This window comes from Dermochelys coriacea, chromosome 21 (assembly GCF_009764565.3).
Source record: "Dermochelys coriacea isolate rDerCor1 chromosome 21, rDerCor1.pri.v4, whole genome shotgun sequence".
NCBI classification, from domain to species: Eukaryota; Metazoa; Chordata; order Testudines; family Dermochelyidae; genus Dermochelys; species Dermochelys coriacea.
Genome location: NC_050088.1, coordinates 9109145 through 9135788, shown reverse-complemented (window position 1 = coordinate 9135788; position 26644 = coordinate 9109145). Strand labels below are relative to the sequence as shown.

The 26644-nt window shown below is 51.8% G+C and overlaps 1 protein-coding gene across 4 annotated transcripts in view; it reads left to right on the top strand.

Annotated features, from left to right (window-relative positions):
- FOXP4 (forkhead box P4) overlaps positions 1–25011 on the top strand; it is a 133613-nt gene extending 108602 nt beyond the window's left edge. For all 4 annotated transcript variants that reach the window (XM_038379963.2, XM_038379964.2, XM_043500355.1 and 1 more), the window contains exons 10-17: positions 2589–2672; positions 4116–4317; positions 4407–4483; positions 5931–6032; positions 19199–19320; positions 20529–20595; positions 21780–21940; positions 22608–25011. In XM_038379963.2, the coding sequence (XP_038235891.1) occupies positions 2589–2672; positions 4116–4317; positions 4407–4483; positions 5931–6032; positions 19199–19320; positions 20529–20595; positions 21780–21940; positions 22608–22752 (960 nt within the window). In that variant the 3' untranslated portion in view covers positions 22753–25011. The remainder of the gene's footprint in view (positions 1–2588; positions 2673–4115; positions 4318–4406; positions 4484–5930; positions 6033–19198; positions 19321–20528; positions 20596–21779; positions 21941–22607) is intronic.
- Positions 25012–26644: the final 1633 nt, after the last annotated feature.

Genomic DNA, 26644 nt, shown 5'->3' with positions numbered 1-26644 from the left:
ATAGCATGTGGGGGTTTGACCCTGGCACAGTAACCAGTGTGTTGTGTGTGTGTGTGTGTGTGTGTGTGTGTGTGTGTGTGTGTGTGTTGCTATCTATGGCACCATGTGTACGTGAATGTTGTGTAACGGTTGCAACCCATGGGACATGCAATATTCTGTATCCAACTCTAGAGCCAAATTCTAGTCATCCTGAAGCCAGGAGAGCTGGTGGGTGCTCAGCACTTCCAAATATCAGGCCGTGTATTAGATGCCCGAATGCAGACTTCAGTGGTCACCCATCAGGCCCCTGTTTTTGGAAATCTTGACCTTGATTGATTTATCCTGTGCATTTCATACGAGCTGACTCCCCCCAGACGTGCCTTGTGTAATTAGTTAACAAAAGAGGGCGAATCAGAAGAAATGTAGGCTTTCCGCTGAGGTTTGCGAAGCGATCGAGGCTCAAGGCAAGAGAGAGACGGGGTAGCTGTTGAGAGCAGCAGCTGCAGAAGGCTTTCACTAGCGCAGGCAAGTTTGGGTAAAGGGACAGGGTGGTGCCAGCTGGGTGAAGAGAGAAGGAGATAATCTATGAGAACTGTCTATGCTGATTATTTTAATGACTTATATATGGCACGTAGGCGACTGTCTCCACATCTCTTGCACGCATTCTGAATGCAAAGATGCCTGGTGCGTGTGACCATGCGTAGGAACTGTAGTGCCGTGTGACACGTGTGTATCCATTGCACGGGGAGTGTGCACGCATGTTGCCATTTATTTACAGTTTCTCCCATGGGCTTCTCTGCCTGCCCTTTCCTGGGAAATACCAGCCCTGGAGCTTGTGTGACTGACTCCGGGGGTACTCTTGTCATCCAGGTTGCCTTGGCTGCTAGTTCACACCTGTGCTGGGGGGTGGGGGTGGCAGAGGAGGCTCTGCTCGAGGAGGGGGTGGGCCAGCTGGTGTAATGCAGAGTTCTGGCAGGAGTTAAAGCAACATAGGATGAAGCTGATGGCGGGGGGGGGGAGACGAGGGAGGGAAAGGGGTGGACATTTAAAAAAAATTAGAGGAAAAAAACCTCCCTGGAGCACTGATTGGAAAGTGAGGTTGAGATTCTAAAGCCACCTGAGTCAAACCGTGTGATTCCATCCTGTTCCCAAACGCTCACTAAAGCAAGAGGTTGAAAGCAATTACTGGAACTGGGAGAAGGGAGGGAGGAGATGGGGTGGGAAAAAAAAATCTGAAGGGATAGCAGAAAGCTCTGTGCGCGAAGAGGAGAAGCTGCCACCAGAGCTACCAATTATAAAGTTTTCAGCGCGGCGCTCCCGCTGTGTCGGTGGAGAGAGTGTCTGCATCGGGAGGGGAGATCTGTCAGCTCTAATGAGAGTGTTGGAGCCACTCAAACTTCCAGCCAACTCTGCTCCGACTGCTGCTTTTAACTCCTTCCTCCCCTGGCTTCCCGCTCCACTCCCAGCGAAGGATCCTCCTCAGCAGGGGCAGGAGGGGGGAGGTAGCCTCTTTGGGTGCCTCCTGGATTGCAAGCAGGGCCCAAAGTTTGAGGGGATGAGGCGGAAAGGGAAGGTAACACGTAGAGAGATGGTGTCAGGTCCCATTGCCTCTCCACAGCTCAAAATCTCTCCTGGTGCCACAGCGAATATTTCACCCTTCCCTGCACTCTGAGAAACAAACATACACAATTAAAGCAATGTTGCACCAGTGGGCGGATGGGTGGGCGGGTAGGTAGGGGAAAATGGAGTGTGGTGGGGGGGAATAGAGAGGTAGGATCTGATGCATTGACTCTGGGCAGGGAAAATATAGGCTCACTAGTAGGGAACAGAAGGGGTGGATGGGAGAGGCTGATGATGGGAAGGAGAGAGCAAGAAGATGGATGAGGAGAAGTGGACCGGCCCTCAGATGGAAGAGGGAGGCATGAATACAGAGCGGAGTGACAGCCATCTGGGAAACATGGAGAGACGACCCCAGAGAACAGAGGAGTGGGAGAAGGGAAGGAGTTTGGTGGGTAGGAGGGGATGGTGGATGGATGGGAGAGAGGAGGTGTGGATGGATCTACATCTAAAGAGGCATGGAATTGCTCTATTTTGCAATAGATTTTTCATCCCAGCACCTAGAGCGACGCCCATCCAGCCAGAGGGCTGGGGCCGCTGCCTTCCTTTGCAGCCAGAGGTGTGGGCATGGCAGGCAGACACCCCAGCAGCCGTCGGCACACGTCCAGGTCTTCCTCCCCAATAGGAAAAGGCAGTTCTTTAGCGTGCCAGGGAAGCAATCCCATGGCCAAGTGCATGGCTTTCTGGAATGTTCGGTGTTGCCTGGAAGATGCTAGCGGGGGGTGTAGACCACAGCAGCGGCAGCCTCTTGCCATGGGAAAAGAAGAAAGGCCCCGGGATGGAAGAGAACAGCCCTGCTCTGTTACATAGCGGCACTCAGGGAACGTTGGCCAGACAGTTCCAGGCACAGGGGGGCCAAGCAAGGGATGAGAGAGGAAGCTTGGAGCAGAAGCACGTTTCAGCGAGCACTCCCTGGGAAGCTGGGCGCTAGAGAGCCCTGGGAGTTACCTTGCAGCAACAAGTAATGTCTTCCCTCCTGCTTCGCCCCACAGCTGGCGAAAGAAAGCGAGCGTCTCCAGGCAATGATGGCCCACCTCCATATGAGACCTTCGGAGCCGAAGCCTTTCAGTCAACCTGTAAGCACCAGCCTGCCTTCTCTTTCTGTCGCTCATCCCCTCGAGTTTCCTCCTTCTCAGTGCCTCCATCCCTGTCCCATCTGTCCGCCCATCCCCGTCCAGCTCTTCCAAAGCCCGTTCCCAATGTCTTATCGCCACTTTCCTCTCTCGCTTCGCCCAGGGGTTTGAGCCAAGCTGTGCAGACCATGTCCCTGTTAGTGGCATGGTGGCAGTCCAAACTGGGCAGGGTCAACAACATACTCAGTGTCTCAAGCCCAGTTATGATGTCCTTGGAGCAATGATCCCCGAGTGATCCGCATCTGGTGATCTCCACCCTAGAGGACCTGGGCTTGGCTCTGGTCCATGCGGCTCCCTTTACTAGCCATCCAATGCTTTAGCAGGGCATAGCTCATGAAAAGCCCAGGTGCTGACGTCCTCTGTGTTAAGGAGGCTCCGGGGAATGCTGGCCTCTCCCCAGCCTGCTCCCTCCTGCTTGGTGCCATCACCCCATGCTCCTGAGGAGTTGACTCATTGGAAGGGTGGCCTTTCTCTCTCTCTCTCTGTTGGTCACCTGTTCTCCCTATATTTTCATGGCTTCATCCCCCCAGGTCCTTCTGCTCCTGTTCAGTAGTGAACCTGGCTAGGGGCATGAGCAAACATGTCCCCATCAGTGCCCACTCCCCTGTCCCCGTTAAAGAGCTCGCTGAACAAAATTCCAGGCCAGAAATCGGGATCGTTGCACCTATCCCCCGCAAACCATACACAGTGCCCTTAATATCTCGGTACCTGATCCCTCGCCAGCTCCGAGCTCAGCTCTCACAAGGGTCTGGGCAGTGCCCAGGTCAGACACCCCTAAGGAACCCCTGCGTGCTGCAGAGAGTAAGTCCTGTTGACTCGGCGGCCGTGTTTCCTCCTGAGTTGCCCCCATGTGACATTCTAGCAGTGCCCCCTCTAAGGTGAGCTGTAACGCCAGGGGCTTGACGCGGACCACGTTGCGGTGATTACTCCTGAATTCCACCTGCTCTTTCTGTGAGAGGCAGGAATCTCTGCTTCCTGTGCATAATGCTTCACTTCCTGTCCTGTTCAGCAGCTGTCCACAGTCTCCACTCAGAGCTGGCTGCATTTCAGCGGGGGGGTGAAGTGGTCCCTGGGTATAGTTGGTATGTCGGCTTGCAAAGTCCTTCGGGATTAAGACACTCGGGGTTGGATCCAAGTCCCACAGGGACCTTTCCAGTGACTGTGAAGGGAGCTGGGTCAGGCCCACATGGAGCTGTAATGTGTTGATAGCAGAGTTTTCCTGTAGCTGGTTTGATCCATGAGATCCTCCTTTAGTGCCCATCCCCCTGGGTAAGAGGGCCCTGTGCGCCCTCCCATCAGCATGGAACCAAATCGCTCTCCCTACCTAAGACCATCTCCACGTCCGTTCCCAACTGCTCTCAATTTCTTCCGCCCCTGTCTGTGCAGCTGAACCTGGTCTCAAGCGCCACCCTCTCCAAGAGCACTTCAGATACCTTTCCAGATGGCTTACCTCATCCCCCCACCTCCGCCACCGCCCCCATCACTCCCTTGCGGCAGGGCCCATCCGTCATCAGCTCCTCCACCTTACAGACCATGGGGGCCATTCGCAGGAGAAACCCTGAAAAATTCTGTCCCCCAATATCTTCAGGTAAGAGCAGCAGTAGGTGGGTCATTGATGTTCATGTGGTATGAGTTACTAGGTGGTACGGTTCCTTCATATTCTCTCTCTCTCTCCAGAGCTTGCACAGAATCATGAGTTTTACAAAAACACAGACGTCCGGCCGCCCTTCACGTATGCCTCACTCATCCGGCAGGTGAGGAACCCCCTCCAGCTCCAGGGAGCTGTGAAGGCAGCTATGTCCTGATGTGGTAGGCTGTTTGTGATTAGGGCTGAGAACTGGGAGGGAGGACTCCCGGGTTCCATCCCCAACTCTGCAACCGACTCACTTTTTGATCTCCGTGGCCCTCATTAGCAAATCGGGATAACAAACTCCACAGGGGAGCATGGAGAGGGTTAATTCCTTAGGGGCTAGATCATCAGCTTGTGTAAATTGGTGTAGCTCCATTGCTCTGGTTGTCTCCAGATGACTTGGAGATCCTCAGGGAAAAAGCACTTCAGTTGTGTAAGTTGTTGTTCTAATATTTATTTCACAAAAATGATGAGGATGCATTTAAAGACCTGCCTCTGCAAAGTGAGTTCCCAGTGGATGGATATCTGCCTCACCAACACCACTGGACACTGGTTGCCCGCTTTTACTGTGAGTCTCATCAGAGAGGCCCAAGAACTGGTCCATGAAGGTGGAGATCCTCTCTTCATCTATAGTGTTGATCCATCCTGATGCAGTGTTGGAGTGAGGCCAGCCTTGTTGTGCTATACTTGTTCTGTGGATAATTGGGGAACTCCAATCTCCAGGGTCATCAACCGTCACCACGGACTCCACACCTTAAAATCCAGGAGAGATGGGGCATAGAGATAGGGCATAGAGAGCCTTGGCATCCCTGCCAGTGGCTCTGTGCTGTCTGGCCATTTGTGTAGCATTCAGAGCACAGGTGCCATGGAGCAAATCCAAGGACAGGCTCTGGGGCTTTGGGTATAGTCTGTGTCACTCAGTCAGCCTCTCTCAACCCCTCCAGCCCCACGGATCAAATGTGTGAGCCTTTGATTTGCATATGCAAATATGCTAATGAAGAAAGGCAAATCTGAGCACTCCTATTTTTCACTCTGGGGGGGTCTTCAAAAGCCCGTGCCTGACACAGACAAGGTTCGTTTAGAAGGGTGATTTCTGCCACTTTAACTCCATTTAGCTCTTTGGACAGCAAGATTAGCTGAGCTTTCTCTGGAGTTAGATAGTTGGTTCAGCGCATGTAACCTTTTGGCAGCACGGTCCAGTGAGTAGGGCACTGCGCTGGGAGTCAGGAGACCACCACTGAACTGCTGCATGCCCCGGACTTCAATAGCTCAGACATAGGTGAGAGGTTTATTGCAGGAGTGGGTGGGTGAGATTCTGAGGTCAAACTAGATGATCATAATGGTCCCTTCTGACCTTAATATGTATGAGTCTATAAGACGCTCCCTCTGCACCCGAATAGCAAGGCTTGCAGGGCTTGTGTGCTTTGAGATCCATGGGTGAGCCCCATCAACCTCTGGCTCTTCTACAGCTCGCCCATCATTGTTGACAGGCATGATCAGTGATACAGACTCTTTGGATTGATGCTTTGAGTAATTGGTTTGGTTTTTGCCCCACCCACCCTGAATTCCAGGCTATCCTGGAGACCCCAGACAGGCAGCTAACGTTGAATGAAATCTACAACTGGTTCACGCGGATGTTTGCCTACTTCAGGAGGAACACCGCCACCTGGAAGGTAAAGCCCCACCTGGGATTTCATTCTTCACCTCCTCTCCATCAGCAGCAGAACTCGCTCGGAGCACTGGCAGTACATGGCAGGGTCTGCTGCCAGGGTGGCTTTCATTAGAGGTGGGCTCCAGATCACAGCTATGTAGGGCAGCTATGCATGCATCCTGGAGAAGTACTTTTCCCTCCGACTCTCACCTATTGACGTGGTATTTTGGCGGCTTCTTGACATTGGAATATGGGGGGTGGGGGTTATTTGCTGCAGATTTTTAGCTGAGACATACATCCGAGAATGGCCTTGAGCTGTCCCCGAGTTGACCCATCCTCAGCAAATCGCGGTCTGATAATGTTGTCCCATTGCCTCATGAGTCTGTCTTCATGGCCCCTCCAGTTGGTGGCATTTCTCACACCCAGTGGCGCCGTGTAAACCCATGACACACACACAGGTCCGTCGGTCTGAGACAGATGCCGGGAGTGGCAGGAGTGAGTGGAAGGATGTCGTTGTGTTTCCCTGAGTAGTTGGAGTATGACTCAGGATAGGCATGATTCTCCTCGCAGCACAAGGCCTGTGAGCCACAGGGGTCCCTCTGAAGTCCTAGGATGTAAGGGGTGCGCAGGAGCAAATGTCCCCTTGTTCCCCCGGGTTAATAGAGAAATTCACATTTCCAAGTGCACCAGAATGTCGCGGCTCGCCAGTGTTACAGGGCAAAACAGCCCTGCTGGACTTCCCAACTATACTTCACCCCCATGCATCCGTCATGCAGGCAAACACCCTATGTGCCAGAGAGATGGGCTCAACTCGGCAGCTGGCAGAGTTGACTTTGCATCATCTGGCCTTGTATAAAGATGGAACTCTGTTGAACTACACCTGCTTTGTGGGCCACTGGATGATGTGTGCCAGGGTGCCCCTGGCGGGGGGGAGGATTATGGGATTGGGGTGGCAGATTGCAGGGTTTCCAAAGAGGGTTACGGAGCAGCTAGTATGCGAGCACCTAACTTATCTCTCTGTCTGTCTGAGGGCTTTCCTGTAACGCCCATCTCTGTAGCATCTTGAGCGCTGTTGAACTGATCCCTAGAGGGATTGAGCACCTGTAGTTCTTAATGAAATCAGCAGGAGCCCCGAGTGCTTCATTCTGCTGCAAAATCAAACTCTTCTTTTTTCTAAGCATTTATCTCTTTTCCCCCCCCTGCCCCAAGTGTCCTCAAACTCCAGGGAAGGTCAGATGTGAATGGCCGCTCACTAAGGTTTGTGCTCTCAGGTAGGGGCTGTTCAGTCCCCCAGGGCATCGTGCAGGAGTGAGCAGCTCCCTCAAAAAGGCTCAGGAATTGGGTCTTGAGCTAAACCTGAAGGTCTTGGGTACAGGAGAAGGGTATTTAAAAAAAAAAAAAAAAAAAAAAAAAAAAAGCTAGACTCTAGAAATAGAAAATAAGGTTAATGATAACCCGGGGGCTTGTGTTTTGCTGCACATAAAGACGCCTCATGCAGGCTGTAAAAGTCTCCAGAGCCGCCGCAGCTCTCGCTAGGATACCGATTCTCATCTGAGAGAATGAGGAGGAGGTTCTGTATAAGTTGGCTGCAGCCCGTCTTTCACCTTGGCAAAGAAGCGGGGGAAACGTCGGGCTTGTTCTGAGAGAGGGTGGTGTTATGGGTCAGGCACCGGCGTGGGGCTCTGGAGACCTGGCTTCAGTTCACAGCTCTGCCACAGCCTGGCTCCATGACCCTGTGCAAGTCACTTCATCTCTCTTTGCCTCAGTGTCCCCTCTGTCAAGTGAGGCTACCAGTCCTTCCTCTCTCGCCCTGTTCAGACTGTAAGTTCTTTGGGGTGGAGGAGCTGTCTCTTACTGTGTATGTACAGTGCCTTGCACAGTGGAGTCCAGAGGTCAGTAGGGGCTGCTCAGCTTTCCCTCCCCAGGCAAGGCAATGGGGCTGTGATCTCTACGTGCCATGGAAGTCGAATCTGCATAGAAGCCTAGACCCCCCCCCCAAAACCTGAGCTTCCAGGTGTATGCAGTATTAACCCTGGGATGTCAGTAGATTTGCACCCACTTACCCCAGGCCTGAAGCTGGCCCCTTGGCCTTGCGGTTCACCATGCACCTCCCCTCCGTTATTCAGGCTCCACTCCTTCTCTGTGCCTTTTCCATTCAACGGTTCAGGTCTAGATCTGGAGAGACCCTCACGGAGAGGCTATAGGGAAGGGCCGGGGGAGTGCCATCTCCGGTGGGGAAGGCACAGGGATCGCTTTTCAGTCACCCGCCCCCATGATCCCATCCTCCAGACATGACCTAATTCTGCCAATGTCACAGGCAGCCCCTGATACAATCGCTCCCTCAGATGGGAAGCCAGAGTCATTGTGTAGCCTCAAACCCTAATAAGAGCTCGGCCCAGCCAGCTGCCTATTAACTGAACTGAGAGGAAGAGCAGGAGGTGGGATGAACTGAAGGGAATTGTCTCCAATGGAGTAGGGAGTCCCTGACTCACCTGCAAGCTCCAGGCAGTTCTTTATCATGGGTCTTAGTGCTGCGAGACCCTGGCTAAATCACAGCCTCCTTGTGCTTGGCGCTGTACGTAGCTGTAGCACAAAGCAGCCCTTTCCCCCAAAGAGTTTACAATCCGAATACAATGGGGGAGACAGAGGCACAGAGAGGGGAAGAAGTGACTTGCCCGAGGTCACGCAGCAGGTCAGCAGCAGAGCCGGGGTTGGGACCCAGGTCTCCAGTCCTCTGCAGCAGCATTCCTCTCAGTGCACCTGACCCCGGGCCGGTGGGGATAGTCACATTGCTCATGCCTAATATTGCTAGTGCCTGTGCAACTGAGTGCTGGGAAGCTTTGGGCGCTGGAAGACCTCCCTGTACAATCCTCAAAAGCCTAGTGAACCTCCATGTTCAGGGCTGTGGCTCTTTGGTTTTCACCCATCTGCCCCCCCATGGCCCTTTATGGCTTGATCCTTCTCTGCCCCTTCCCCCACTGATGGGCCTCATCCTCTTTTGGGTTGCTTTTATTATTACCGTTGATCCCTTGTATTATTTGTACCAGGACTTTCCTGTGCTAGGCTCTGTGTAACAAGGACAGTCCCTGCCCCCAAAGAATTTACAACCCAAGCCAAATGTTCCTAATGGCATCCGATGCTAATGCAAGTGGGGGTGAGCAATTCTCCAAGCTGGCTTCTCTGTGCCCCGGACAGCATGGTCTTAAGCGGGCCTCGATTAGTGCAAAGCTCAGAAGGTTCGTTTCAGGTCAGTGCCCAGAAGTATAGGTGAATAATCCCAGCCTTGAATGACACCAGGCAGGGAATCGCTCAAGTAGGTGGGTTCTTGTGCTGGGATTGGTATATCCCACTGGATCAGAAGTCCCATCAGAGCCGTCTCTCTCACAGCTTTCATTGCTTCCAGCTCTGGAGCACAGAAGTTCAGGGGCTGCTGAGAGCGTAGGGGGTGGGAATATTAAATTCAAAAGAAGGTTCGGCTGGTGGGGGTGAGGCTTCTTATTTGAGCCAACCCAGTTCGCTCACCCTTAGTTGGCATGTGCCTCTTATAATGAATAGTTTGCTGCTGGTTTTACGGCTGGCTAGCAGTGGTTTGTATAGGAAGCCGTTCAAGAGTATAAGAAGAGAATGAATGGTCCAATGGTTAAAGCACTGTATGGGGATTCAGGAGACCTGGGTTCAGTTCCCAGCTCTGACACAGACTCCGTGTGACCTTGGGCATGTCAGGTAATCAGTTTGGACCCCAGTTCCCCATCTGTAAAATGGGTTTAATAATCCATTCTTCATCTGCCTTGTGTTTCAGCTGGGAGCTGTCCAGGGCAGGGACTGTCCTGTACTATGTGTGTTTGCAGTGCCCAGCAAAATGGGACCCCATCTCAATTTGGAGCATCTAGGCACTGCCATAATGGGGATAATTAATGAGAGAGACTTGTTCATGTTGCAGTAGAACAAGCACTCACTCAGTCAGTATGAGGAGCCGTCGCTTTGGTTTTCAAGTTCTCTGTTACCGTTTTTTAGAAACTCCCCTGTGTTGAGACCATAGTTTGTTTGTTTGTTTTTTTTTCCTGGTATGTGTATATTTGTATTACAATAAAATTCAATTTGCTTTAACTCAAAGTAACATGGATCAAAGCATTTAGAGGGGCACTATGAATATAAAACTTAAAAGAAATATCTTTATCTGTGATTCAAATAACACATTTTAGGATCACACTTTTTATACTAATGATGCATTCCTGAAGCTCTAATAAATGATTGCTAGATGTTTTAATCAATTATTATAGATTCCAGCAGCTCAATAAGTCACTTATAACCATGCTTTATGATTAGAGCTTATCACAATGGATTTTTTTCTCTGTGGAAAATTTTAACTTTTCATTGGAAAAAAAATTTTTGATTCTGAAATGCCACCACAACATCTCATGGGATTTGTAGTTCAGCGTCTCATGCCCCCATTCTCCTCTATAAGCCAGGGTCCCTAGTTGAACTGCCTCTCCCATGATGCACTACTGCCGTCCCTCAGGGGCAAAGAAGGCTGCACGTCATGGGAATTGTACAACTGTGGTGTCATTTCTAAAGCAAAACATTTCAGTTTCTAGGCAGTTGAGTTTTTTTTTAAAATTCAATATTGAATTTTCTGCAGAAAACACACTCTCTCTGAAACCCAATTTTCCACTGGAGAACAGTTTCAACAGAAAACTTTCCACCAGCCCTGCTTATAACACCATCTGCTGACATGCTTCTAACCGTCTAGAACATATATTACTCATGTCTATAACAGGCTTCTAACATCTATTATTAATCTTTTATAACTATTTATCTGTGCACCATGAACAAAAATACCTTCCATCTTTCATACCTTTCAGACTGAAAGTATTTTAATAAGCTCTCTCCCTTTTCAATTATTTGTCCCACTTTACTTTTCATGCTCTCAGCTGGGATAGTGGGGAATAGTTTGGTTAAGTTCATTTCCTGCCAGGGTTGTTTTTTATTTATCATAATCTATTGTCAAGGAAATCTCCCAGGCGCATGTGCACATTATATATTTTTAAAAGTATGATTTCATACAAGTCAAACAAGTGTCATTTGATAGGGATTCCCCTCAATCCTCCCCCAATCTCTAGGACAAAAAGGGTTCACAGACGAATTGATACCCAAGAGATGAAACAGACTCAAAGGCAGCTGGCCAGTTGGCATGGACATCTGATCTTAGTCCATCACCAGATCAGTGACCAAGACCAGGGGCTATGACATGAAAACATCCCAAGTCCCTTGAGCCCGATTTCTGGCAACCTGAGGACCTCAGGCAATACCAGAGGTGTGCACCAGATGACTTGGCACTTGCAGGATTAAAGGCCCCGTACCTTAGCTGGCATAGATCGGTGCGGCTCCACCAACTTCAGCAGAGCCATGCTGATTTACATCAGGCGAGAATCTGGTCCACAAACTTCAAGGCCAGAAGGGACTATTGTGATTGTCTAATCTGACCTCCCACCTAGCAGAGGTCATAGAATTTCACTGACAGGAAAAAGCTTGGAAGTCTTTCCCATAAAGTTTCTTGTACATCTCTCGCTCGCTCGCTTTATTAAAAACAAATTGAAAGGCCAGGCCCAAAACTAGATGACAAGGGTCCCCTTTCCCAAATTGCCTGCGCCTAGCTGACTGACCATGAATAATGGTGTCCGGGCAGGGAAGGCAGAGCCTAGGCCACCTCGTGTGCGTGTCCTGCAGGATCACAGGTCAGCGTTCAGGGCATTGCAATGTCTCGGGCTGGCAAAGCAAATTTTCAGGGCCCTTCGCTGGGGCTGCAGGGCCTGAGCTAATTTGTCCTGAAATCTTCTGAGCTACTGTTGACTGTTTTAGGCTGTGATGGTACATCACAAAGAGCTTGTTTCAACAATTAGTCCCCTTCACTCACTCTCGTATGCCTTTCAAGGGGCACAAGGGCTGGTGCTACCCTGCGCACTAGACTAGGGATTAGCGTTCCAGTTCTCCTTTGTTTGGACATCCCTACTCCTCATCTCTCCATCTGCACACACCTCACTCTCTCTTCCCCTTTGTTTCCTTTATCACTTGAACTTTTCTCCGTTTTCTTCCCACTTTGTCTCACCCACTTGCTTGTCAGGATCTGACAACCCAGAGAGGCCTGCCTGGTGTGGTAGCGTGGATTTAGAACCCACCCCCGTTGGAGATAAGGTGTTAGAAAGTTAATTTCTTCAGCTCAATTAGGCCTTTGTGCATGGCCGATCCGTCTCAGCCATTGTGCAAGTGTACCAAGAACATAGCTCCCGGGGGGTGAGAGGGAGGGGTATCCCTTCCTGTGGATGGGAGAAAGTGGACTGTAGAAATGTGCCCCCTGTTTAGCCTGACCCTTTAATTCCCTTCCAATGCACAGAAGTGAGCTGTGGCATTAACCAGTGCTCTGGGTAAGAGGTCAGTTAAACAAGCCCGGGAAGGACTCCAGTCGTCTGAACGGCTCGTGAGTTTCCTGCACCAGTCATCGACTTCCCCCTGATGGTTCACGTGGAGCATTGCACTTGCAGGGGAACAGCTCTTTGCACGCCAGGCCAGCACAGTGTATGAGCACTTCGGCCAGCACTGCCCCACACGGGTCACACTGGGGATCTCACCCCCGCAGCGATCGCACCCTCAGAGCTGGCAGGTTTGTTTCTGGCTTGGGGGAACACCACTTCCACACCCGTCGCTCTCATTAGAACCTGGCGCCGTTCACGGGGGGGTGAATAATGGTTAGAACAAGGGACGGGGAGTCAGCACTTCTGGATTCCCCTCCTCACCCAGAGTCAGGAATAATGTCCAGGGTTTAGAGACTGGGAGTCAGAACACCTGGGTTCTATTCCTAACTCTGGGCGTGTTCTATTTCTCCTGACTGCCTCAGTTTCCCCACCTGTAAAACAGAAACATTCCAATTTAGCCAAACTGGCCAAAATTTTTCATTCTGAAACATTTGAGGATGGAAAAATTGCCTTTTCTTCTCTCCATCTCCCCCCCCCGCCCATGTTTTGCAGAAAACTTTTTTTTTTCCCCTAAATTTGCAGGTTTTTTTTTAAGGGAAAAACTGAAATGTTCTAGTTTTGGAAGGGGGTCTCTACCCTCGTACCCCCCCGTCTTTTTCCTCCTCCTTTTTGCTGTTTTCCTTTTTCCGTTTTGCCCCTGAAAAGAAGCGGGGCCAGAAGTGGGGGAGGGGGGAAAAAGTCTTAGTCTTTAAAAGCAAAAAACTTGTTTTGGAGGGGAAACATTATAATAAAAACCCTTACATTCCCCCCACCAACCAGCTCTGACATTTCACCTCTTTCCTAGAATCCCCGCTGATCAGCAGGTAGGAGACGCTGGGCAAGCGCAAAGCGCACGGAGAAGCAAGGAAGAGAGAGGCGAGGAAGGGGTAGTGGCGTGTTTCGGCGTGACTGTGCATGCAGCTGCAACAGCAGAGAAATCTCGAGCATGATGGGGTTTGGGAGGGAAATCAGGGCCGGGGCATAAAGCAAACATCATTAGACAAGGCAAAGATGAGAGGCAAACAGAGCAGCCAAGCCTGGCACTAAATAAATACTCTGTCAAAATGCAAAAGCCACATCACAATAAGGCAAGGAGGCTGCCCGAGAGCAGAGGATCTGAGAGGAGGCGGGAGAGACCTCCCCCCACCTCAAACAGCACCCCAACACCAGCCCGGCTAAGCAGGCGTGTGACCTTACCCCAGGATGGGTGTACTCGAAACACTGGGTGGTTTAACCTCTTGTAGGAGTCTGGACCTAGCAATGTCAGACCCCTGCCAATAAACTGCCCAGGTGGTTTTTGTATCTCAACCTGGCTTTCCTCACCCATCCCAATGTCCATTTCACAAGAGAATCATTAAGAGTTCTTAACGGGGCCATGCACTTCCAAGGGGTTATTGCTCTCTTGGCCTGCAGTCCCATGTGTTATAACAGCCACAGTGGGTCTATCTACACTACAGTCAGGGTGCATGATTGCAGCATGTGTAGGCATCCCCGAGCTAGGTTTGGTTGAGCTATTTTGGTGGGCTAGCAGAGAAGCCACAGTGTCCTGTGTTAGGTCGTATCGGTTGGGCTTGTACTCCGACAGCTACCCTGTGCCAGCGCCCGCGCTGCTGCACCCTCACCGCTATTTGTAGCGAGCGAGCTCGATCAAATCTAGGTCAGATATGCCTATGTGTGCTGCTGTGTAGACATCTCCTATAAGAGCCCATTCAGGCAAGCCCTGACACTGGGCTATGCCCTAAAATGCAGCTTTTTAGGTGATGGGATCTGGATCCTTGTCCGGTGGAAGACAAAAGGGAGCTCCAGCCATGAGTGGCACCTAGATAGACATGGTAGGCTTTCCGGAGAGAGAGGATTTACCTGTTCCTGGGTAGGCCACATTGTTCCTACCTGTGGGGTGTTGTGTTGAAATGTATTTGCATACAAGTCACTGTCTAAGGAGCTGCTTTTGTTGAGAACCAGGCTGGTCTAGTGGTTAGGACATTGGTCTGGGAATCAGGAAAGCTGGGTTCTGGGAGGGACTGTGTCTCGCTATGTGTGCGTTTTACACTTAAAAAAACCAAACCACCCATGTCAGTGAATCTTAGAGCCCAGATCAGCTGATTTAAGGCTTGTGCTCCAGTTTAGATGTACAGGCTCGTGCTGGAGCCCGGGCTCTGAAATCTAGTGAGGGGGCCAGGTGGGTCTCAGAGCCCCAGCTTCAGCCCAAACCTAGTCCTCTACCCTGCTATTTTTAGCCCGTAAGCGTGAGCCTCATGCGGCCAAATCAATTGACGCAGGTTCTAATACTCGCTGCTATGGGGTTTTTTTGTACATACCTTATGTGTTTGTATAGCACCTAGCAGAATGGGCGGCCTAGTTTCAAATACCATTCAACTCCCTTGGCACCATTCGACTCTCAGCCAGTGATCTGGGTACTCTGTTGATTTGCGTGGATTTATATCTGCATCCCTCAGAGCAAAATTTCCTTTTTGGAAAAGCCCGTTGAAGTCAGTAGGGGTGAATCCGTGATGGGGGTTCTACCCTAAAATCCCGCCGCACTGAATGGAGAATGTGATCCTTTCTGGAGGTATTTTGAACCCTCCTGTCGAATTCTACAGCAAGGAAGAGAATTCTCTGTTAAATTACATAGAATGGTTTTAAAAAAACAAAACAAAATTCTTTTATTTTCCATTCAATTCTTCAGCACTCTCCCCGCAGCCTGGCCCTCCGAATGATTTTGATTCATTTTCCTCCCACTTCGTGCCCCTATTAATATATATACACACGCACCCATGACAGCATTGTACAGTAATGGTGGGATTCTGCTTACATTTGGGTTCCTGAGTCATTACTGTACAGTGCCGGGATATTATTTTTTAATAAGGGTTGTGGCCTTGCTGTGCCTCCCTCCTTTAATCTGGTCTTTGTTTGAAGGAGGAATCCCAAATACACACAGGAAGGGAGGAGGTGGGAGCTGTCCAGGAGATTTATTCATTCTGCTGTGTGCTAAAGGAAGAGCTCTGTTTGCTAGCCAGAGGGCATGGGTTGAAGGATAGTGGGTTCCAGTGCAGATCCCATCTGCCAGTGACACCTTAAGGGAAAAAAATCCCGCTCCGAGCATCCAACCTCCTGAGACAAGAAACCCAAACTCCTCTTCATCAAAGCCTCCCTGGTCAAAGTCTCTTTCAGTGGGACGTGCTGCTGTATGGAAGAGCTGAGGGCAAGAGGTTCCCAAAGCGACTTCTTGGGGCTCCTGAACCAGTAGAGGGACCTTGGCTCGCTGCAGATTGAGCCCCTTGCTTGGTGTCTGCAGCAAAGGCCTCAAGTACGGGAACCCCAGTGAAAGAACCGCCCTCGTTCTCCCCCCAAATTTGTTTCTAATGAGAATGGCAGAGTTTTTCTTTGCCAGTGGCCACGAGCTTGCTGCATGTGTCTCCTGTTTGTGGGAACAGCAATATGAGACCTGAGAGGCACCAGTGGGAACCGTCTCCCATGAGTGTTGGCGCAGCTGCGGAAGGGGATGGGGAAGGAGCATGGATCAGTCTCCACATTAGAAATAAAATGCAGGTCCTGCACCTCTGTAGAGATAGGCGGGCTTGTGGTTAAGGCACTGGACCAGGGATCTGGGTTCGATTTCTTGTGCTGCCACAGACTCCCTGAGTGACCTTCGACTGGTCACTTAGGCACTTCTGAATATTTTACCCAAAGTGAGTTAGGAGCCTAAGCCGCACTTTCAAAAGTCGCCAAGAAACTTAAAGTCCCACTAACTTTCTCCTAAGGCCCTAAGTCTGATTTTCCTAAGGAAAAGGTTGCTGGCTTGTTAGGGATACGTCTACACAGCACTTTAAAACCTGCAGCGGCAAGTCTCCGAGCCCAGGTCAACAAAGCACTGAAAACCAGCTGTGTAGACTCTTGTAACCCCTTCCAAGGCTTCAGAGGCCAAGCCCCACTGTCTGTACAGCTGTTTCTAGCGCTGTAGCGTGAACCTTATGAGACCGAGTCTGTAGACACCGGCGCTGAGACTTTCTGTCAGAGATTTTAAAATGCAGTGTAAACATGCCCAGCTTTTGAGAATGCTACTTTTAATCTCCCTGTGCCTCAGTTCCCCATCTGTGAAGTAGGGGGAGTAATCCTTCCTCTCTCCCATGCCTTATCTGTTTTGGGGCAGGCACTGTCTCCCGCTGGTTGTGTGTACAGCGCCTAGCGCAATGAAGCTCCGATCTCAGTTGGAACCTCCAGGCAGTACTGCACTAGAAATAAGAATAATGCAGAGAGGCTGCTGACCCAGCATCCACCCTGGATGTATCGGGTAATGGCGTTGCTTTGGCAAGAGCAGATGCATTTGTTCAGGGCTCGGGGAGGAGTCGCACTTTTTGTTTGATTTTTGGGGGGTTTTTTAATGCAAAAAGGAGGAAACGGTCCAATTGGATGAGTTTTCGGGAACTGTAACACTTTCCAGGGAGCAGGTTTTGGTCCCGGTCCCTGTCTCTGCTTTTGCCATGTTGTCTTGGCTGGTTCCTTTGTTTATGCGGCCCCTGTTCGACCTTTTAAATTGCTGTTAATGTTTTAGCGTAACGAATTAGTCTCTCATCACGAATCAGGACTCGAAATAAAAAAAAAAAAAAACCCTCTGAGGCCAACTTCCTGAAATTGGGGTCATTCTCATTTGCAAGGCAGAGAATCTGAGAACCTTAATGCAAGGAAATTTATTCAAAGGCAGAGCCCCGGCATGATTAGGCCCTTTGTAATTATAGCTCGGAGAGATTCCACTCCAGCCTCCTGCCTCCCTCATGGATTAGCAAGTGAGTCGGAAAAATACACAGGATTTAATTAGAGGCAAATTAAAATTGGTAATGAAATAGGGGCAGTAGCAAATGGCAGGGAGTTGGAAGGGGAAAGGGGGAGCCGGTGTCTCTCGGGGCTGTGCCGTCTGCCTACATGTGTGTCTCTTTATTTTACATTTAGAAATGTAAAGATGGGTGACAGAAAGAAAAAAGGGAAGGAACAGACTTTTTGGGGAAAAAAAAAAAAAAGCCTGCTTTGCCAAGCGTCTCCAAGCTAAGAGTGGCAACAACTGCTTCTTGTGTGCCTTTCTGATGCAGCTCACCCCTTCCCTGTCCCCATCTGCCTTTCCTTTCCCTCCGCCACCTGCCAATGGCTCCGGATTTGGCTGAGCCGAGACTTGTGGAGGGCCCCAACTTGCCACCAGCTGAGTGCCCTCAGCTCCTGTTGGTGCAAGTGGGAGCTCGGGGTGCTGGGCAGTCTCACAGGATCAAGGTTGCTGGGCCTTGGGAAGGAAAAGGATGACGGGGACTGGGGGGGGAGGCTGTTTTATTCCCAGGCCGGTTGGCTGAGATGAGAAGTCGGGAGGTGGGGATTCCTTCTGCAGGATCCTGCCCGCCGTCTCTCCTCCCCCTCTCCCTGGCTGGGGTAAGATGCAGCAATTGCTTTTGTTGAGGGGGTTGGGGAGGAGGGGGGTCATATATCCCCTCTAAGGGATGTGACTAGAGGGCGGTGCTGAGTATGGTGGTTAGGGCATTTGCCTGGGACTTGGGAGACTTTGGGTCCGTTCCCTGCTTGATGATTCGCTTCCTGTGTGACTTTGGGCAGGTCAATTAGTCTCTGTGCCTCTCAGTTCCCCACCTGCTGAAGGGGGATTCTTGCCCTGCCCTGCCTCCCAGGGGTGTGATGAGAAGTGCATTAAAGACTGGGATGCCAGGGTCACAGGGGCCATAGAAGGGCCTAAGATGGCTATCTGGGCAGGGTATCGGAAAGGGTGCCGCCTGCCTGCCTTGGAGGGGTGAGATATAGTGTAGGGGCTTGTCCCCAAGCCTACTCCTCGCCTCAGTGCGAGGGGCCCGGAGGGGGATGCCGCTTTCCATCGGCAGAGCAGCGTGAGACTCTCCTTGTCTCAAATGGCTAGCCGAGTGCACTGTATTTGGGGCTCAGCGATCGGCAGTGGGCTATGGTGGGCAGGCCATCGATGACTAGAATTTACCATCTCGGATGGCTCTCAGGCCAGATGCTGGCAGGGAGGTGCCCACGCAAACTGGCATGAAACAAAATCCCCAAACACCTCAAGTAGCCATGAAGACTAAACCCCTTCCGCCACCCCTGCCCCCTCCCCTCCTTGGAGATGATGCCCCGAGGGGAGAATTGCATTGTGGGAGAGGCCTGCACTGATGTTGGCCAAGTAGTGTCTGGAGGGCTTCCATCTCTGGGCTGTCGGTGCCACGCTATTCACGAGTGCTACTGTCACTTAAAGCCCCCCAGATCAGCCCAGCACGCAGGTGGAGATGGCAAATGTTCCAGAACTAGGGACGATCCCGGAGGTAGGACTATCTAGCTCGGCAAGTGCTGTAGGTTGCCGTCCACCCCACTTATAAATTGCGAGGGAGCTGTTTCCAGAGCAGCCTCTGTGTGGTTCTATGCAGTGGTCGCTGTTAGTGTGTAGTTCTGTCCCCCACCCTCCCTGAGTGGCTGCTGAGCAGAACGTGGCTGGCTGAGAGCTCCCCACCCCTACTGCTGCCAGTCACCCATCAGCATGGGAAGTGGGTTTAGGGAGGCTCGGTTGCTGGTGAGCAGGGCTGTAGGGGAGAAGGAGCGTACTGGCTGACGGAGCCGGCTGTGGGTGGCAGGGAGGTGTCTGCTGCGTATCTTTCATCCGCTTTGATTCTCCCTTCTGTCCCCTCTACAGAATGCCGTGCGTCACAACCTGAGCCTGCACAAGTGCTTTGTGCGAGTGGAGAACGTCAAGGGAGCCGTCTGGACGGTAGATGAAGTCGAGTACCAAAAGCGAAGGCCACCAAAGATGACGGGGTGGGTTTTTCTTCTTGCCCTCCTGCCCCTGAGAACCTCCTCTGTGGGGAGCTCAGCTGCAAAGGCAGGATCCTAGCTTGCCTCCAGGGCACTAGCGAGGAGACGTGGCAGACGAATCCAATCACACAGGAATCATTGCAGTGCGCCGCCCCAGGATTTCCACCATGACAAGCCTCACCTAGCACGTGCTCTTTCAGCAATCCACCCCTTAGCCTGTTAACCCTGAGATGGGGCCTGAACTGCCAAGTCTGGATCAGAAACCCCCCACAGCTTGGGGATCTTCAGACCCAGGCTTTGGTACTGACCCACCCTGGCACTTCCTTGAACATGCCTCTTTCCCATGCATGCACCCAGCTTCTGAAGCTAAACCCCATGCACTGCTCACAAGCATGCTCAGCCCCTCGTACGTTCACAGACGGGCATGTATGCACAATGCTCACGCTTGCCAACGTGCGACTTGAGCATTCATCAGCTTGTACATGGGCTTAGCCACGCTCACCCTTGCAAGTGCATTGGGGTGCATACCGTGCAGCGTGCAGAGAATCCCTAGCTGTGTGAAGGCATTGTTGCCGGCACTGTCAGGGAAGAGCTGCTGACAGAGGCATGGGCTTGACTGCTAATCTTCTGCCTCTGGCAGCCTCCTGGAGGGCCAAGGGGAGAAAAGCAGAGACCGAGAGGAAGAGGACAAGACAAAGAAACAAGGAGAAGAGGGGAAGGGAATTAAGGGGTGGAAAAGAGCAATACGGATAAAGAAATGGGGTGGAAAGAAACTGACAAAGGGAGGAAAAAGAAACCTACGAGGGAGGGAAGGAGACAAAAATGTAAAGGAAATGCTGTTATTGACTGGGTATGGGCCTGAAAGACTGTCCTTTAAAATGATGGCCAACCCCCTTTCCTTATCCGAAAGTTGTGGGTGGCAGGAACAAGCCACGAGCGGATCCGGGCTTGCTCGGATGGATCAAGCCCAGCGTGGATCAAGGGAGAGATGGTAAAATGGTGAGATGTCTAATGGCCATTCCTTCCCTGCCTCCCTCTGCTGGCAGCAGGGCATGTGTCCAGGCTGGCCTGTGGGCAGGGCAGCGCCATGGGGAAGTTGAAGTGCCAGGAGTCTGCTACTGCTTTGCCCTCCGCAGTGGAGCCCCATCTCTGACCGTGCCGTTCCCTGGGCCGGAAGCTAAGAGCCACTTCTTTTTGTTTCTCATTTGCAGGAGTCCGACTTTAGTCAAAAACATGATTTCAGGACTCAGTTACGGAGCACTTAATGCCAGCTACCAGGTAAGGCCCCTCCACTGATACCAGTAAGCTTGGGCTTGTCCTCTGCTCCTGCCAGACCCTCTCCTCCTTGCCAGAGATTTTCTGTGGTACAATGGCCCAAACCAAACCAGGAGAGACACGCTCCACAAGCCCCACAACTTTGCTCAGCAAGAGAAAAACGTGGAGTGCAGCTATCAAACCAACTAAGCTGGGTTTATTAACACCTTGCCCTATTGCAGTGGTTCTCAAACTGTGGGTCCGGACCCCATTTTAATGCAGTCACCAGGGCTGGTGTTAGATTTCCTGGGGCCCAGGATTGAAGCTTGAGCCCCACCACCTGCGGCAGAGGCCTGACCTCCACCGCCCAGAGCCGAAGCCCGAGCACTTGGGCTTCAGCTCTTGGTGGCAGAGCTCAGGTTACAGGCCCCCCCACCTGGGGGCTTCAGCTTTGCCACCCTCTTCACCCCCCCCCCACCCCTGCCCCCCGGGGTTGTGTAGCAATTTTTGTTGTCAGAAAGAAAATGTTTGTGGTGCAATGATGTTTGAGAACCCTGCACTATTGGGTCACTGACACCAGTCATCCCATAACTCTTCAGCCTCTGAATGCGAACCCCTTTGAACACGTTGTTTTTTAATACCAATCATTTGAGAGCCCTGTCTCCCGTGATCCATAACACTGGAGCCCCCCGATTGGTTGCTCCTGGGTTAGCGCGCCTGGATCATCCCAGTGATTCCCTATTCCTTGGCTACCAATAAGCTGGGCGTCCTAGCCTCCCCAGTGTCCTGCCCATCGCAGAGACGTTGGACCCTCGGAGTCTTTCTCTCCTTTTCCTGGGCCCATGGTAGGTTGGGGAGCAGCTGTTAATGGATGGCAGCCAAGGTGGGGCATGGCATAGCCAGCTTCTACGTAGCCTTCGTCTAGCTGTTCTCCGCACGGCGCCCAAACTCGTATGTCGTTGGCCAGCCCTGCTGTATCACTGTCATACGGTGCTGCTGTCAGAGGGGAGGGATAGCTCAATGGTTTGAGCATTGGCCTGCTAAACCAGGGTTGTGAGTTCAATCCTTGAGGGGGCCATTTAGGGATCTGGGGCAAAAATTGGGGGATTGGTCCTGTTTTGAACAGGGGGTTGGACTAGATGACCTCCTGAGGTTCCTTCCAACCCTGATATTCTATGATTCACCTGCTCTCTGTCCCTCTGTTACAGGCAGCCCTGGCAGAGAGCAACTTCCCCCTCCTGAACAGCCCCACCATGATCAACACCAGCTCCACCAGCGGCATGCTGCACATCGGCCACGACGACGTGAGCAGCACCGTGGAACAAGTCAACGGCAGCAGCAGCCCCCGGCTTTCCCCGCAGCAGTACAGGTGAGCAGCGGTTCCTGAGTGCTTTCCGGCCACGGTCACAGCCGTGGACACTGCAGGAGGAAGGTGGGAACGCAGAGCTGCGGGAAGGGGAGACATCGGAAGCTTTTATGAAACTCCGTAAGCCAAGAGGACGAGGCGGAGCAGGGAGTGGATCGATAGGGGCCCATGCCGCAGAACTAGATGTTGGAATGCCTGCGTGCAGGAGGGGTCGGGGGTAAGGTTTTGCTTCAGGTCCGTTTCTGCAGTTAATGAGCAGAGCCAGGATCCTAGCGTAGAGCTTTGAGGGACTTCAAGCGAACATAGGGCTGGTGAGCAGTGCCGGATTGACAGCTCTGGATACTGAAAGCCTCTGGCCATCCACAGAGCTCATTCAGCCCGTGCAATGGCAGTGCATGCTTCTCTCTGCTCCTGGGTCTCTTCCCCAGCTGGGAGGGGCACCTATTCTAGATGGGGGAGATGAGCCTCCGTGTCAAAGAGTGCAAATTGTGGGGGTTTTAGGGTGTTGCCACCACATCTCATACAGGCCATGGGACAATAGTTGGAGAGTAACTGCCTTTGGTCACAGCATTGACTGCCGGAGGCTAAACAGGCCCTATCTCTCATCCCCCAAACCATCTCACTCCCTCAGCACGGGCTTTAAGCTTCAACTTCCCTTGTCTCTCTTCAGCCATCAAGTCCACGTGAAGGAAGAACCTGCCGAGGCTGAGGACGACAGCAGGCCCATCTCTCTCATGGCTACCACCAATCAGAATGTGACGATCCCAGAGGACAGGGACCTGGAGGAGGAGCTGCCAGTGGAAGACTTGTCTTAAGGGCTCTCCCTCCTCACCTAGGGGCAAGCACTTCCCCCTACCCCCCACCCCAGGCGGAGACCAAGCATCGGCTCCCATCTCCTCAAGGTGACCTTCAGCATTAACCTGACAAAGCAAAAAGGGTTTCTTCGGTGCAACCTGTTGCTGAAGGCACGTCCCTCCTCCCCCAGACCCTCCCAGCCCTGTCCCGGTGACTCTTAAGACTCCCATAATGGGGGACGTGCAGAGAAACAAAAAAAAAAAAAACAACAATCCCTCTCCCTTTGGTTAGTGACTGGTGAACGAGGATGGTAGGTTGTTTCTGTCCGAAAATTTCTCCTTATTCCCTCCCCCCGTTTTCCAACTTCATGGCAAAAGGAAGGCGCCTCCTGTCACGTTGGTTTTCTCAGTATTTTGGTGGGTCTCGGTCCATGCTCTGGGCTTTTCCAGTGGTGACGGGACTACTCTGTTCCGTGCGAGGTTCTCCCCAAGCAACGTTCCGCGCAGCCGGAGGCAACGTCCAAGCTACACCCCTCCGTGAACGTTCCCCCCCACTCCACCCCACCCCACTGCCACCTCCCTTTTGGAAAAAATCATCTGTGATGCCAGGAACCCACCAGTCTTTCTCCCCCTCAGTGGGCTTTGCACTAGGAGAAACTTTTCACCTCACAGATGGCACCTGCAGATATCCACCCGGTGGCTGGCCTGGAAGTTCCACTCATCCCCATCTTGGTTCCTTTCCTGGCTATGGAGGAAAAGAATCGGTTGTGTCCATAGGAGCCTGAGGTTGGCGTAACCTTACGCAGCCCCATCATGCTGCTGCCTCCAGCGGATCTTACCGCCAAATGCTAAACCACTTGGAGAACAGAATAGCCAACCTGGGTTTATCTCCCTCCTTCCTGACGCCTGTTCCCTCTCTGCCCTGCTCTACAGTGGCATGGTAGCATCATGGTGGCGGTCCACTTTACCCGGACAAACGCAAACACTCCACAGCAGGGGCGGATACTCTGCCCTTGAGTTTTGTTTCCCTTGAAAATGAAGAAAGGACATCTCTCCCGCCCCGTCTCGTGTGGTGGAAATGTTGGAAGGACAGCAGCGGGGTCCAGGCATCGGAGATTGAAATGAGGGCCGAATGCCAGTTTGAATTCAGGGAAAGACTTGAGCCCTTCTCTGCCGAACAATGGATCTGGTTCCTTCTCCTCCCAGCTCCCCTTCCATCCCCATTCTGTGCCGATGAAAAGTTCTCATGGGGTGAAACATTGAGCAGGGTCTGTGCCTACTTTGTGAAGCCTCCCTCTTCCCTTCCCAGGGTCAGGGCATTTTAAGGAAAGGGCGGTGAATGGAAGAGACGTCCCCTGGGCTATCCTGGCTTGGGTTATCATGTGTGCTGGTTCGTATTAGTGAAGCTGAGCGCGACGAGACAGGAGAATCAAAAGGAGCGGGCGTGGGGTCTGGCTCGGCTCTATGAATCAAAACAGGAGCTCGGCCACCTGAGCTGACCGGGACAATCCTAAAGCAATATGTACTGAAAGGTAGCCGTGGGGCCCTTCCTCGGCTGTGGCCAGACAGACCCAGGCACTTGGCTCCAGTTAGCCCACTGGCTTGGACAGCGGGCAGCCTGCGGTCCCGCCACCCTCACCATGTCAGAGACCTGGGCCCAGAGCCATGGCGAACTGGGCATAAGCTGTTTTTTGTCAAGACAGGAAGATACCAAAAGATTTTTAGGGATAGAAGGTCCATAGTTCAGGTGAACAGACGGTATTAATGCCAAAAAAAAGGAAAAAAAATTCCAAACACCAAACCCCTTCTCTCCCCTCTTGATTTTTGTCAGTTGGTTATTTGTTACCTCACGTCACACTGCCCAAGGGCTTTTCTCTTTGCAGAAAGCAGCAAACTTCCAAAGGTTCCTCTGTCCAGCCTCCCGGATGGGACGTTGCTACCCACCCTCCAGCACCAATGAGACTTTGGCAAGCTGAACTGTCTGGTTATAGGATTGGATCCTGTTTGGGGAGTGTTGGGAGATGGAGGCAGGTGGGTGTGTTTTTTGAGAGGGTTTAGTCTCCTGGTGCATCTCCAGAGCAGACCTGCTTCTCCTCTGGGACTTTCTCCAAGCTCTTTCAGGCCAGTGGATTTACCCCGAGGAGCTTATCTCAGCAAAGGAGCTTGTCACCAAAGCCAGCACGGCACCCCTATCTGGTTCTTGCCTCACCTCAGCCTTTCTCTCCCTCACACCCAACCCTCCCCTCCCCTCCCCTCCCTTCCATCTCCTAAAGGCAAATTGCAAAAGCCAAGCTGAATGCAGAATTAAGTGCAGCTCCAGACACCCAATGGCTCCTACTGATGCAGGCCGCAAGCGGCAGTCGGCGTGGCAACGCACGTTTTAACGTGTTCTAAAGTTCCTCTCGGTGCTGGTTCTCCTACGCTCTCCTGGTGCAGACACCATGTGCCATTGAGGGACATCATAGAACGATGCATTCTGGGTGATGATGGGACCCAGCTGCTCACAGTTTGGATCCAGATCCAAGCTTGCCCAAAATCTCCCCTCACCATGCTCTGCCCCACGAATAACCTCTCCCACTCCAGCATGTCTGGATGGAACTAAAACCCTAGCCCGCTCTTTATATCCCCATTTCAAAGATCGGCAGGGTATAACTGAAAGTGATTTCTCTGTCGAATCAATCCTCTCACACCCAACCCTGCCCCAGGGGCTTGTGGCAAATAACTCTGTGCTCCCTGTAATTCAGTTTTTGTCTCGCTTTGCGGTCTTTTTCTCTTTAAGAATGCAAGATGGAGTCACGGTTCACGAGGGAAGTGCCCTCAGCTTGGGGCAAGCGGGGTCAGGATTGGGGAGGATGCTGGGGGATTGACAAGGATCACGTGAGGGAAATGGGTTGGACATAACTAATACCTCCCTCTCCATCCCCGTTCCCCCTCATTCCCCCCCCGGCTCCTTAATGGCAGCTGATGCTTTCGGATCCCCCCATCTCCACCCACTCGCAAGCTTTTACCTGGGATCCCTCCAGACGGGCCCCATGCAGAGTATCCGCTCCTGTATGATGTGATTCAAATACAAAGCACCCGAGGCAGCATGCACAGAAATGGACACTCGGTAACCCAAGAATATACGACAACCCTTTCTCTATAGCCTGATTCCCCACTCCAGCCCCTTCTCTTCTGCTGAGATAGGTGGGTAGCAGTTGGCGCTCGGTCCCTCCGTACAGCCCAGACTGAATCATTCCAGAAGAAGCTTCCAGATTAGGTGTCGCAAACCTTCCGTCTATCTGTCTTTCCTGTTAAATCCCTTTAGAGTCTCCTTCCACCAACAGCTGGGACCCAGAAATCCCTGTCCTCTCTGCTGCCTAATAGAGCAACAGCTGACCATCCAATCAAGCAAAAAGGATGAATCCCTGCCCCGAACCAGTCAGGGTGATTCCAGTATTGACCAGAAGGGTCATTGGAGAGTGACACTAGTAATTCCCACCCACTGTATTCCCTGCCCATCCATGAGCAAGGGACCAGACGAGAGTTTAGAACTCAGATTCCCATGCTTTGCTATTGCTGCTCTTGGAGATCCTAAAATGGGAAAGTGCTATATAACTGCCAGGTGTTACCCGGTTCACACCATTGGCCCCTGCTTTTTAAAAGCACTTGTTGAGCATCAGCCTGTAGATAACCCAGCTTTTTGGTCAACTTTGCATTCCCGCTCCCAGGTTTTCAAAGTCGTGAATGGCTATTTAAGATCAGCGAGCAGCAGGATTCCCCACAGTAACCTACGAAAATTATCCACCTTGCAACAGAATCTCCCTTCTCCTCATCCTCTCTGTTAAATTCTGTGTCACAGAAACCTATGTTCTGACTGCTTTACTATGGAGATGTATCCAGTCTAGACAAAGTCTGGGGCAGGGGAGTGACA